The following is a 13274-nucleotide window of genomic DNA, read 5'->3' on the forward strand; positions in this document are numbered from 1 at the left end:
AAAAAAAAAAAAAATCAAGTTCTAGAATTACAGATGAAGGACTAGTTAATAATCTTCTACTAGGGCTATGGAAAAAGAACTTCTGATGTCATTGGCATCAAGGAAACAGGAATTTCTGCTGTTTTATATGCAAGCATGCTGACTCAAATGATTCTCAAATGTTCCTAAGCTACTGGAATAGGAGGTCTGTCTCTAGGTGCTCCTAGAAGAGACACACATTTAACCATCTCTGCAAATGCAAGTGGTCTGGTTAGTGCTGTAGATCTTGCAGTTTACTTTGTCTTTTGCTGAAACAAATTTCCAGATTTGTTTTTGTTCCCAAGATAAGGCTTAAGTATCCTTATTTTGAGTGAGTGATTGAATATGGTTTTGCCTTTAAAATGTTTGTTGAGGGGTGATACGTTTTGATACGTTTTTAGCTAGAGCTTTAGAGCCTTTAAAATGGAATGCTTGTTTCTTCAGTTATGAAATACTGAATTTAGAATAAATAAATGGGAGTGCTAATGGGCAAAGGCCTTTCAGCACGTCCTCCAGAATGATATGGTCCCTTTGTTTCCCTTCAGTCCCCTGCACGCATTATCTCTTCTTCCTTGTTTTTAATGCTTGACTGTGTACCCCTTAGGACAGAGAAGTCTCTTTGTTCAGGGTGCAAAGGAAAACTAACGGATCAGGTGCCATGGTACAGTTATAAGTAGAAAGAAAACATTTATCATTCAAGGATACAAAATTAGGAGATGTGTCCTGTGTACTTCAGCACTTAAGGCAGTTATTGCTTACAATTTCTTTGCATTTGGGAAAACTATAGTTGCATATTGCATGATTCTTCATTTTTTTCTTTAAGGTGAATGTTGCTTAAATCAAGTATCAGCTGTACTTATACTGTATGTAACAGATATATCAGTTGTATGGCTATGTAACAGTGAAATTGTCCATATATCGGGGTTTGTTTGGCATACCAGTTGGTTTATGAAGGCATAACAATATAGGCATCAGCTTTTGACAGAAATCCTTAGATAACCACGTTATCAGTATTAGACTGTATCCAAAATCATTAATTTAAATTTAAAACTTGTGCTTTCTTTATATTTAGGGTTTGTACTGTATGCATAGTATAAGAATAGAAATAGCCTAGTGCGTGGTATTTTTTTACATGCCTGATTTATCCACATTTTGTTTGTCTTCATAATGTTTTTCTTCTTTTCAGGTTACACACGTCTCCAAAGAAGAGACTGACTCCAATGCAAAAATGTGTCAGCCCATTAGTTTGGTGCAGGCGGGTGTTGGATTACCCAAGTCCTGACATTGAATGTGGTAAAAAGTCACTGATCCACAGGCTGGAACAGATGATGTCAGGTGAGTTCTGAATATTAACACCACTGGGTGGTATGTACTATTAAACAGAGTCACAGGGATCAGAATTAGCTAATAATTGTGAGAGAATGAGGTGCAGCAGTTAGTTCTGCCTGAAGTTGTCATGGTTTGCAACGAGTAATTCATTGTCATGATTTTCTATATTGTGAATAAAATGAAGCATTAGGTGTGAGGGAGGATCTCAGAGTTTTAGGTCCTCTGTATAGCTGTGATGTGTTCCTTCCTGAAAGCTCCTGACCGACATCATTAACGTGGAGGACTTATTTTAAAATAGCTTGTGTTATACTAATTGTTACACCTAATTAGTTGGTAGGTGCTTGTCAGTACGTTAGAACATTTTTTTTTCTAGCTGAGCTATTTTCTCTAAGAGAATGAAGTTCTTGAGTAGCATGGGGAGATAATATTGATTTGTTTTCCTCCTGTCCCCAGTGACGTAAGATGATGTCACCATTAGATTCAGAAATCCAGAGTTTTAAAAATATATATATATATATATATATATATTTTTTTTTTTTTCCTTCTTGGTGCAGCATAGTTGGTTATATTCCAAACTGGGGAAGAGCTGAGTGTCTGGTCCTTGAGGAGGAAAGCCTACCACCTTCATTCTTTGATTCACAGCATTCTGATGTCCAATTAGCAGCAAAATGCTGACGGTCTGATTAGAATTTTCTGTCCCTCTAATTTCTTCATCATTTTTCCTGTTAACTTACCAGTAATACTTTGCCCTGTGAATGCCCTAAACTCAGCTGTAGCCTCTGACTGTTTTCCAAAACTTGCTTTAACTTCTTTATTTAAGTCTATTTTTATGGGAGGAAAGAAAAGTGATACTGAGAAATACCTTTCTTACTGTTAATATTTATTCTTGCTTCGTATTTCCATCTTTTTTTGCAGCTTTGTGCTACTTTTTTCTTTCCTTACCACTATCTGCAGGAATTAAGAGAATGATTGGATTTGACCTATGAATATCTGAACAGTTATTTCCAAATACAAATGTTCCCTACCATCCTTCATGTGGTTATACATAAATTCTGCTGAGTTCTATTATGATATTTTCCCCTTCCTTGGATTGTTTGGAGCAATTCAGTCTTCACTCTGATTTGTACTAAGATTGTTCTTAATAAAATTTGAAAACATTGCTAGTAGATAATATGAAAAATCCAGTTCTTATTGTTACAAAAACTAGCAAACCTAGTGCTGAAATTGCCTTCACAATGAGTTATTTCATTTCAGCAGGTATCACAGCTTCTGTAACACTTGGAATATTTTTAGAAGTTCAGTCGTAGTGGGAGCAGGATGGCAGGACGTTGCTGTATGAGATGGCTGAACTTGAAAGTCTGATCCATTCAAACTGTGTCTAGGCAACTTTGTCTTTTTTCCATATCCCCAACAATCCACCTCTGGCAGCTACTCTTGCAAGAGTACAGCAACTCGCCCATGGTACAAACAGGGAAAAATATTTCTGGTAGAAGAGATGAGCACTAATACTGCTAGTTGGAGAAGACTGTGTGGAAAAGTGAATTTGTAACAGAAAATCAGATTGTCCTTTAGACCAACCAGACTACAGCAGAAATAGGGTAGCAGGAAGCTCCACTCTTGTAAGCTGTGTGTTTCCTACCCCACAATTTCCAGAATATCTTGGGCTTTTGTATTTTAACATTCTCTTTGATTCTGCCTCAAGGATCCCCATCTCTTCACCTATGAGTTAGTGATTCAGTTAATAAATTTCAGTTCCAGTCTTCGTAGAGGCTTTTCGTACTGCTGTTACTTTCTCTCCTTGATCCCTGTTGTTTTGCCATGACTATTTTCTCTTTGGCAGTTCCTGTTATGTGTTTCTAATCTTTTTGCCTCTTCTATGTTTCAAACGTACTCTTGTTTTCCAGATTTTCTTCTTTCTTCTTATAAAATAATCTTTTTCCATTGTGTGATGGTAAAGAAGGGAAGAGGGAATTTCATCTCCATGCAAACAGTTTCTTGGAACACAGAATGCATGGGGCTCGTTTGCTCTTGAGTTCAGGTTTATAGTTGCAGGGTGAGGACTGCTTAGTGTTGGAAGAAAATCCAGACTAGAGGTAATGTTAGGTGTGTCCTGGTGCAGTCTTCTCTGAGCCTTGCCCTCCAGTCCCTGGTCAAAAGTGCAAAAAGCACATTTCATGTTGGCTGGAGACCAGCACTTCCAGCACAAGGGCGTCTAAAACGAGATCGGATTTTATGAATGAGATGTGAAGAAATCAACAGCAGAAGCCCAGAAATACTATTCCTCTCTATTCTAGAGCAAAAGAAATTGAAGACAAATTTAACCAAATGCTGACTGAAATAAACTGGGTGGTGAATGCTGTTTCTGAATCTTATAAAAGAAAATACGCATATATATATATAAAAGAAAATGCTCATCATTTCATTAACTCTTCCCTCTATGTTTTAAAAGCTAATGCATGATCTAATCAAAGCTGATGTTTCATCTAATAGAGGATTATTTTCGTGTTAAAATTTATCCAACTTACTAACATTGTCACTCCTAAGAAGGACCATGTTTTGCGTTGTTGAAAAACACTTACTGCCTTCCTATGCTATAGAAATCCCTATTGGAATTCTGTACCAGGAAAAATTGTTTGAATCCAGTTGGTTTTTTTTTGTTTGGTTGTTGCTGTAAAAAATACAATGCTGAGGATGGTAGAAATTCATACTTGCCTAGGATGACAAATGTTGTACGATGTAAATTTCATGATGTACCAGGGAGTGCTTATCTGTATATAATGAAATGCTTGCTTTCATCTGAAGAAATCTGCATGTCATAAATACTTAGTATCACTGTGGATATGTACAAAGAGCCTGTCTCTAAGATTTTACAGTAGTACAGTTGTTTCCAAATTTGTGTTTGATGTTTTAGTGTTTGTGTAATGAATACAAAATGAAGAACTGTTGTGCATCCTTACATTTTAGGGGTTTTTGGAATAGGTATTTTGGAGCTGTTGCATGAACACTAAAATAGCACTGAGTTGTCTCATCAGTCGACCAGAATACAACCACTTTTAATAACCTTTGTTGACTATGCTTGATAATAAAGCTCAGGTTTCCTTTGTGGCATTCACAAAATAAAGTGGAGGCAGCTCAAGAGTATTTACTAAAATTCATTGCAATTTCATAGCTGGTGAAATTAGCACATAGCTTTCATTTTCAGGCTAAAATAATGAAAGTGAAAGCGGAGCAGTTTAAGGAATCTGCTGTGAGGCTGGCTTTAATTCCTGCCGTTTCTGCCTTTGCTGCACTCTGCTAGCCATTCAGCTGAGGTAACACAATCCCTCTTGCAGTGCTACTGAAAACTGGTCCTCTGATGAGATCAGTTATTACTGACACTGCTTTAGTAGTCTGGGTAACACTGCAACCCCTCTATTGCTTGTATTGAGTGAGTGAGGAAGTAGTGACCAAGAGCAGAGTGGGGTGGGAGGAGAAGCTCAAGCAGGCTTTGCTGCTGAAGGCAGCATTTCATGCAACTGTTTCTATTTGGCTTCTTTTAATGTTAAAAAGATAAATAAAAGCAGAATAAAGGAATTTTCAGTAAACCAAGTGAATGCCAAACTGCCTGACATGGCACAATGGAATTCAGTTATTTTTTATCTTTTCATCTACTGTCAATAGCCTTTTTTTTTTTTTTTCTTTTGAAAAGCTCAATTTCTGTTTTGTTTTTTTTTTTCTTTTTCCCCTAGAGCCTGCTTGAGTATATTGCCACACATTGAAGCCTATTCTTGCCAGTTTCAAAACTGTCATGCCTTATAGTTTAATTTGCAGCTCACTGAGCTGCTGGCTACTAATCTAAATACAATTTTTTGTCAGTTTGGCATAAAGTACTTTCAGCAATGAAGAAACTGTTTTACCAAAACTGATCGTATTTCCTTTGGTTTCCACTTTCCCCATCAAAGTTCTGTTTTCTATTATTTTGAAATGAAAACTGAATTTCTGAACAAAACATTTAAGTAGGTATATAAATTGTAAGCTGGCAGCTTTGGGAGCGGAGGTATAATAGTGGAAATGTATGCTGCTAATTCAAATTCATCTGAAAGTACTTCAGGATTGAAACATGTAAGGCCAATAGCAGTGGCAGTTGCCAAATTGTAGCTCTTACTTCATATGTGGCATTGAAGCCCACTGGCAGAAGAATCCCAAAGTAGGGAACAATCCTACAGTTTGAAAGAGCCGTTAAGGACTCCATTTTGATAAGGGATTTTTGACCAGATGTAGTAAATGTGATTATGGATTCTAATGAAATGAACTTCACATTAAGGTAGCTAACTTTCTGGCATATCCTTAAGAAATTAATTTGGCTGAAGTCTTAAGTAGCTGATGAGAGCAACCAAAATAGGAAGTGGCTCTTACTAAAAGCGTTAGTAGAAATGGAAGCATGGGAAGCAGTGAAGCTTTAGTCTAACCTGGTAAAGATCTGGCATTTTTACTGACCAGCCTGGCAATGTCATGATTTGTGTCATTCTGGTGTACTTCAAAAATATTCTCTGAGTAAGTGATGCTGTCCTATGGTTGGTTGCTTTAGTTACATTCTTTGGGAAACTGAAGACTGGTAGAACAGTATAACCACCACATGGCTTGTCTTGGTGACTTCTGGAGAAGCCTTTTAAGTTCTGTATAAATCTACTGCATAAGTTTGGGTTGCAGTAAAAACTATGACCATTTCTGCTTTATAGTCCCAAACAGATTCAGAGTATCCAGAACTATAAACAAGCATTTGCCATGCTTAACTTAGATTTTTTTCTTTCGGCTTATGCTTTGGGAAATTTCATATGCAGTATTTCTAGTTCTCTGTTACTAATCTTGGGGTTGCTGTTCAAATACTACACAATCCAGAATCTCTGCATTCTGGAGAACTAGAATTAAACTGCTTTCCCATATGATTTATATGCATATTAACTACTCTTTCACCCTAAAAGGCTATTGCAGGAGGTATAGGAATGCTGGTTTAGTTCTGTATATATATCAACACCATCCCAGGGATTACTTGTGATTACTTGTGATTCTCAAAGACTGGCTGAGATGAAACCAAGGGGGAATGAGAGCAAGGCTGTTCTTTGTCAATTGATATTTAAAAACATTTAAAATGGCTAAAAATCAAAGGCAACTGCTTCAGAAATTTCATTTTACTGGTTGGTTTTCTATGTGGAAATCACGTTAGGATTTTGTCTGGATGACTGCACTGTTGCAGCAGCTCCTTAGGAGTAGCCAAAAGCAATCTTTTTCTGTCAGTACTTACACATGCTAAGGACTCTTTGTCTTCAGTGAGCACTTGCTGTTATTGCTGTAACATCTGTCATTTTCCAAGGTAGGCTGTCAGGGTTGCATCCGGAACTCATTCAGATTGTAATTGGGGCAACTGTGTTTCATGTGCTCTTACCTTGATATATGTAGGGATGTCTCTTTTCGTTGCAGCTAATTACAAAGAGGATGGTTTTTGTAGCCCTTGATACTTAATGGTGTCTCTGTTTTGTATGTAATGCGTAGGTTCTGTGTTAGCATCGCTTAGCGACTGCAGTCACATTTTGAGTCACTTCCCTCCTCCTTGGTTGGGCATGCTGAACAGAAGAAAATGAGTGTAGCAATTTTAGACCTGATTTTTACTAAGAAAGTGCTTGTTATCCTATCTTGTAGTTTTCTTGCGCTACGATTAGTATCTAGGAGGCTAAGAAATCAGCTGAAAAACAAATCCCTGCTGACTTAAGTGTTTTGCTTGAATTGTATAGCAATTAAATCACACTGAAGTTACCATATTATTATATGCATTTTTTCTTGCTTGTTTCTGTATTATAATTTGTAGTTTTCCTCCTCTTTCGTACAGCTGTGAAGAGACAGAGTTTGTACAATAGTCCTTTCAGTGCAGTCAGCTATGCCAGCTCCTATAGTCCAAATACCAGTAGCCCCTACAGTAGTGGTTTCAACTCTCCCTCCTCAACACCGGTGAAATCTGCGTTAGTGAAACAGTTCATATCTCCAGGTGCCTCAGGTAAGTGTGTGTGTTTGAAGGGGTCCCTTCCTTCCCCCTCTTCCTTTCTTTCAGAAATACATGCTCAAATACTGTATGTTTGCGTGGAACCTAGAATAAGAAGGACACCTCAATTCATCAGTGTTTTTGTAGGAAGTTTGCATCATGCGGTATTTAAGCTTTTTAGGAAAGACATTTTGTTATACACACACCTTTTGGCATGAGGTACATTTACAATGTTTTCTTTGGATACCCACTTACCTAAGATAACTGGTTACATTTTAACAGCTAGACCGAAACTCTTACTGCTACTTCTGTGAAGTCCCAGAGCGCATAAGAAGCTTCTGGAATTGACCTTGTGTAGTACCTTTAGACGTTACCTGGTGGTGGCTGTAAAGTCTTTGCAATTGCAGCATTACTTATTTACTGAATCATTTGATATGTGATGCATCCATCAGTACAGCTGCAATATGAACAATGTAATCTAAGAAAGAAGCACGTATTTCAATTACAGCTATTCCTTAAGGCTCTGCAGACATCAGTATGAACAGTAACTTCTGGCAACCTTCTCTGCCTTTATTCTGTGCCACAGGCACCTTTCTACGCTTTAGAAAAATTGATGTGTGGAACATCTCTCTACACTGAAGACAGAATGTTGGCTCATTGCATTTACTTTAACTTAAGTTAGTTTGCAGGGAAGAAAAAGAACATTTAATTAAAAGTTCCACTATCCATAGTTTGCTGTGGACTTATAAAGAAAATCCTGCTCTGCAATATATTCACCAGTTGTTACTGAAGTTTTGTTTTCATTTATCTAGCTCTGGTCTTTGTTATATGCTACTGTCCTGTTGCCATCTGTCACACAGCAACAAAATGTAATGGAATATTGGCGAGAAAGTTCAACCTCTACTGCCATATCTTCAATATCCACTTCTGACATTGCAGGCCAACATAATCAAATAGAAGGCATTACTTTCAGAGTAGCCCTCATCGGGTGTAGGAATAAGAACGAAGCCATAAATGGAACAGGCATGCAGTGCTCTTTCTGTAAGAGCTGTACAAATGTCATAGCAATTGAAACCTTGGTAGAAATTGACCAAATTTATGTCGTTAATTTCATCTGTCACCATTATAATGATTTTTATAAACTTACTCATTTTCAGCATAGATTTGCAGTCAGATATTTCAAATGTCTGTCTCAGTGTTTTAAGTCATAATCTGTTTTCAGATTGTTGGTTCTTCTACCAGGATATGGTTTTTTTTGTTTTGTTTTGCTTTTGTTTTATTTTGTTTAACATCTCCTATTACTTTATGTTCTTTCTATAGGTCATCTTAAAAGCTCAGCTGATAGGAATCCTCCACTAAGCCCACAGTCCTCTGTGGACAGTGAATTGAGTGCATCAGAGATGGATGAAGACTCTATTGGGTCTAATTACAAGCTAAACGATGTTACAGATGTGCAAATTTTAGCACGAATGCAGGAAGAAAGTAAGTATTTTGCATCCTGAAAATCAAGTGGGATGACTGATCTTTTTTTAATTAAACAACTGCAGCAGAACTTCCTTAGCAGGAATGGGAAAGAAGTCTCTATCAGGGATGTACAAATGTAGTTTTCCTGAGAAGATTAGCTATGGACTTCTGTTTCCTGGGTAAGGAAAAGAAATGTATACCATTATATACACGTACTCCTGCCCTGGTACATTTTGTACATTATAAGCATGTGCAAAAGTAGAAATTTTAAAAGGATGATGCAAAAGTGAAGCAAACAGTAATTACAAACACTGTTTTATCTCTTAATGTTACAAAAAAATTTTCTTCCCTTTATCAGATTGAATTGTTTTGTGTGCCTCCTTGGCACCCAGCTTTGGAGATCACTGGTCTAACTGAGCTCTAGATTCTCTGGGCGTAGCTTTCTGTTATATTTACTAATGTATCTCAAGAGGCATTTCATTGCAGCTTCTATAATTCTTACAGGGTGGTACGTGATACCCAAATTAAATGGTGTCTAGTCTAGGAGAGAAGATGAACGAGTAGCGCAGATATAGTGATGATTGCTGTAGTATGGAAAGGAAGAAACTCATCTGGTTACTCAGCTGTTGGACAACCTTGTTTGATACGAATCTGGAAATAATTTTATGTCTTGAATAAAAAGAGGGAAGATGAGCCAAATGTTAGCTTGAGCCCTGGGCAGGTAGCTGTGTAAGTGATTTCTAGTCTGCACCATATGTGGGCTGATAAAAAGTAACAATTTACGCACTGTTTCCAGGCCTCCGGCAAGAGTACGCAGCATCGGCTTCTCGGCGTAGTTCTGGTTCTTCTTGCAATTCTACCAGGCGAGGCACATTCAGTGACCAGGAGCTCGATGCACAGAGTTTAGAAGATGAAGAAGATGGCACACATCACACAGTGCACCCTGCCGTCAGCAGGTTCTCACCGTCACCTCGTAGTTCTCCCTGGCCTTCACCAAAACAGTCTCCAAGGAATTCTCCTCGCTCCCGATCACCTGCTCGCAGTATAGAATACAGTAGAGTGTCACCCCAGCCTATGATCAGCCGTTTACAGCAACCTCGTCTTTCACTTCAAGGCCATCCTACAGATATGCAGACCAGTAATGTCAAAAGCGAAGGTAATAAGCTCTGTTCTCAACTTCATTACACAAGTAGCTAAGGTAGCTGTGTAATTCCCATACAAGATTTTGTCTGGGTTGAAGTGCGAAAACTATACGCTTGCACAATGCCATGGTTTAATCTCAGAGCTTTTAAGAAGAAGAGTAAGCAAAGCTTAAATACTGCTGGGGAGCTCTAGCTGTCAGATGACTTGATAGACTTCCTCTGTGTGTTAGATGTTATCCAGTCAGTGAGTGTAGTTTTGTTGTGACTGAGTTCTGTCTGTACCAGTGAAATGCACTACGATAAAGGAGAGCGCAAGGGAACCTATCGTTCACCAGTAGGCCTTGCAGATGGCAGAATAAAATGAAGAGAGTATAACTGCTCAGAATAAGAGTAAGATTGCAGTTTAGGCATGCCTCTAGCCTGTGAGATAGCTGCATGCTTTCTTCTGACACTGCAGGACTGTGAGCTCTTTGACCATGAATATGGCCTTAAAATATTCATACTGTCTTTGTTGACTATTTTAAATCAATGTTGAAGCTGTGAAAACTGCCAAACAGTAAAACTGCAGAAAACTTATACACTAATTGTATTGTCATATAATAATGCTGTTCTGATACAATTTTGCTTCTTGAATGTACTTCCTGGTAGCAAGCCAGTGAAAACTCCTTTAACGGAGCTGAAATTAGGCATATTCCCATTTTTAAAAAGGTAGGTATTTGGCAAATAATATTAAATTCAGAAATACATCTAGATTCAAAGAATTGAGCTTATTTATTTCTCTTCGAGGTAAAATAGATGTAAAGTGTCTGAAGTTGTGTTGATGTAGAAATATATTTTTTAACTGTTTCTCTTTTCTGCTGCTGATACAGTAGCAATCTCTATCACTTAAAGAATTCCACTAAGAGTAGTTGGAGTACTTCCTCCCTGCATCACTCTTCATAGTTAGGTTGGCCATTCATTGTGCCTTGTCAGCTGTGCTCTTCTGTCATGTAGCATCATCAACCCAGCTCTGTGTGGGTTGGACATATGCAGAATGCCACAAGAATTGAGAAGAATTTAATGGCATCTTTTTACCTTCTGTGAGAAACTGTACAAATTTGATAAGCTACTTAAGGAATCAGTATGAGCTGAATTAATACTTGAGTCATATGTGAAAGAATCGTAACACTTTGTAATTTTGAATGCTAAGTGATATGAGTTTCTTTCCAAGTGAGTGCCTGTTTGTTACATAGCGTGCTGATATGGGACTGAGTGGTGACAAATAATGCTTCAGAAATTACTGTTTTTAATCTTATGCCAAGCACTGTATAGTAAAGGTTTCTAGATAAAGGCTTCAGAAAGTATGCAACAGTGGATGACAGATTTGTGTATTCAATTGCTGTAATGCAGGAACAAAACCCAAGGAATTATAATTTAGACACATTTCAATTTTGGAAAACCCCCATTCTTGATTTCTTATTTTTTTTCACAAGTGAAAATTGTATATTCTTCAATTTTGTATATAAATATAAAACTTTATTTCAAGATGATCAAAGAACTGTTATGTAGCAAAGTATGCGTTTAAATTAGTGTTATATACCTAACTGTTCGTGTCACTTAGATTTTGAGTTCAGCTATTGGTTAATAACATGAACTTTGTCAGGCATTGGGCTGCACGTAGTGACATCTTTGTGTTGTTTCACACAGAAAAACTAAGGCGTAGTCTTCCAAACTTGTCCAGGACATCTAACATCCAAGCTGAGTCTGTGAAAAACAGCAGAAGTGACTCAAACTTCCAAGTGCCAAATGGAGGAATACCTCGCATTCAACCTCAAGCCTCAGCCAGTAAGTACTTGCCTGACATTTTAGTGGGTATGTCAGAATTAAGTGATGGCACTGAGCTTTTTTCCAGTTTCATGGCACAGAGAAACACTGCATGCCACGCTAGAGGTGCTAATCTGGATTTTAATCATGTCTGTCTGAAATACAGCTTCTTTTTGTTTGTAAAGTAGATCAGGTATTGAACGTACTGAAAAAATTCCTAATCTGTTAAAATAACATTCATACCATCCTAAAAGCATATATAAGGTATAAATACTCTGAAGTACTGAAGTAGCATTAGACAGAAAGGATAATGCTTCATACTGTTGTATTTTATTTCAGACTAGAAAAACACATCATGCTACCAGAATGCTTATCTTGATGATGGTTTTGCTATTTTTAACTATTGAAACCTAATACAAAATCATTCATGCAATTTTAACTCATTTGCAGTTAATTTTCTCTGCTTTGTCACCTGAAAGTTTTATATTCAGTTGCAGATTCTGTTTTTTCAAACATCAGTGTTTCTCAGCAAAGGTTGAGGTGAACTTGAGTCCTGTGCAACAAAAAGCACAGTGCTGGGTTAGTGCCTGCTGGTTTGGCTGGAAGTGAACCACTGATGTGAGAACACTGCTGATCTCACAAGTCTCTTACAAATGGTGACCTTAAAGCCAGAGCAAATGAAACGCAAATATTCAGCGCTTCTTTATATGTCAATATTGACAGTTCCTTTTGCTTAAATGTTTCCTGACCATTTTTATTTTAAAACAAGTTTGAAAATGAATTATCTCGTGTGACATTTTCAAAGGAAAAATGCATTATGAATATTATTATTTGCAGAGCTTTGATCTAGAAAAGTTCATCAGTAATCCAAGTATTTGACAAGTAACGTAAAATAGTATTTGTGAATGAAACAAATTTCGCTTTTACCTGCTGAAGAATAAAGCTATGCTAGCATACCTGATTGGCCTTTTTAACTATAGGCCTCTCAAAACAGTTTGCTAATACAACCAAGTACAGTTACATGCAGAACAGCATGGACTTGGCAAAGACAAGATTTCTGTCTTTGTAATGACTCTAGATGTAAGGGTTCTGTGGACAATTAGTCCCAACTGTGTGATACTATAGCCAAATCTATACAGATTGCATTTGGTGTTTTAAAATAGAGTGAACTTGAAAGGGGAGAGTAGAGAGGGCAGCTTAGCTAGTCAGAAAGCTAGTTTCTAATTTCCAATATTTGCACTGAAACTCTGTAAAAAGATGAGATAGAAAAAGTCTCTGTTTTCAGCATTTATTTCATTGCAGAAGTGAGACATTTATAATACATAACTGTTTTCAACTACTGGATGGACTGAAAATCATAAAAAGCATTAGGTAGATCTGTTTGCTTTTTACGGGAATCTTTCACCAAATGTGAACCACTCTAGACCAACTTACATCTAAATGTAAGTTAAATATCATTAACAAAGCCCAGATTTCTAGCTTTTACAGTTTCCCTGCTCTTACAG

General features: G+C 37.4%; 1 protein-coding gene across 4 annotated transcripts in view; it reads left to right on the plus strand.

Annotated features, from left to right (window-relative positions):
* Window positions 1-13274, plus strand: part of SLAIN2 (SLAIN motif family member 2) — a 32575-nt gene that overhangs the window by 6992 nt on the left and 12309 nt on the right. For 3 of the 4 annotated variants that reach the window (XM_052681927.1, XM_052681924.1, XM_052681926.1), the window contains exons 2-6: window positions 1205-1353; window positions 7211-7375; window positions 8681-8842; window positions 9621-9980; window positions 11653-11790. In XM_052681927.1, coding sequence (XP_052537887.1) covers window positions 1205-1353; window positions 7211-7375; window positions 8681-8842; window positions 9621-9980; window positions 11653-11790 — 974 coding nt within the window. Of the gene's footprint in view, window positions 1-1204; window positions 1354-7210; window positions 7376-8680; window positions 8843-9620; window positions 9981-11652; window positions 11791-12260; window positions 13269-13274 lie in introns of those variants that run through there. The other variant, XM_052681928.1, reaches the window with a different exon arrangement.

This window comes from Tympanuchus pallidicinctus, unplaced genomic scaffold, assembly GCF_026119805.1.
Source record: "Tympanuchus pallidicinctus isolate F22 unplaced genomic scaffold, pur_lepc_1.0 scaffold2, whole genome shotgun sequence".
In the NCBI taxonomy this organism is placed as follows: domain Eukaryota; kingdom Metazoa; phylum Chordata; class Aves; order Galliformes; family Phasianidae; genus Tympanuchus; species Tympanuchus pallidicinctus.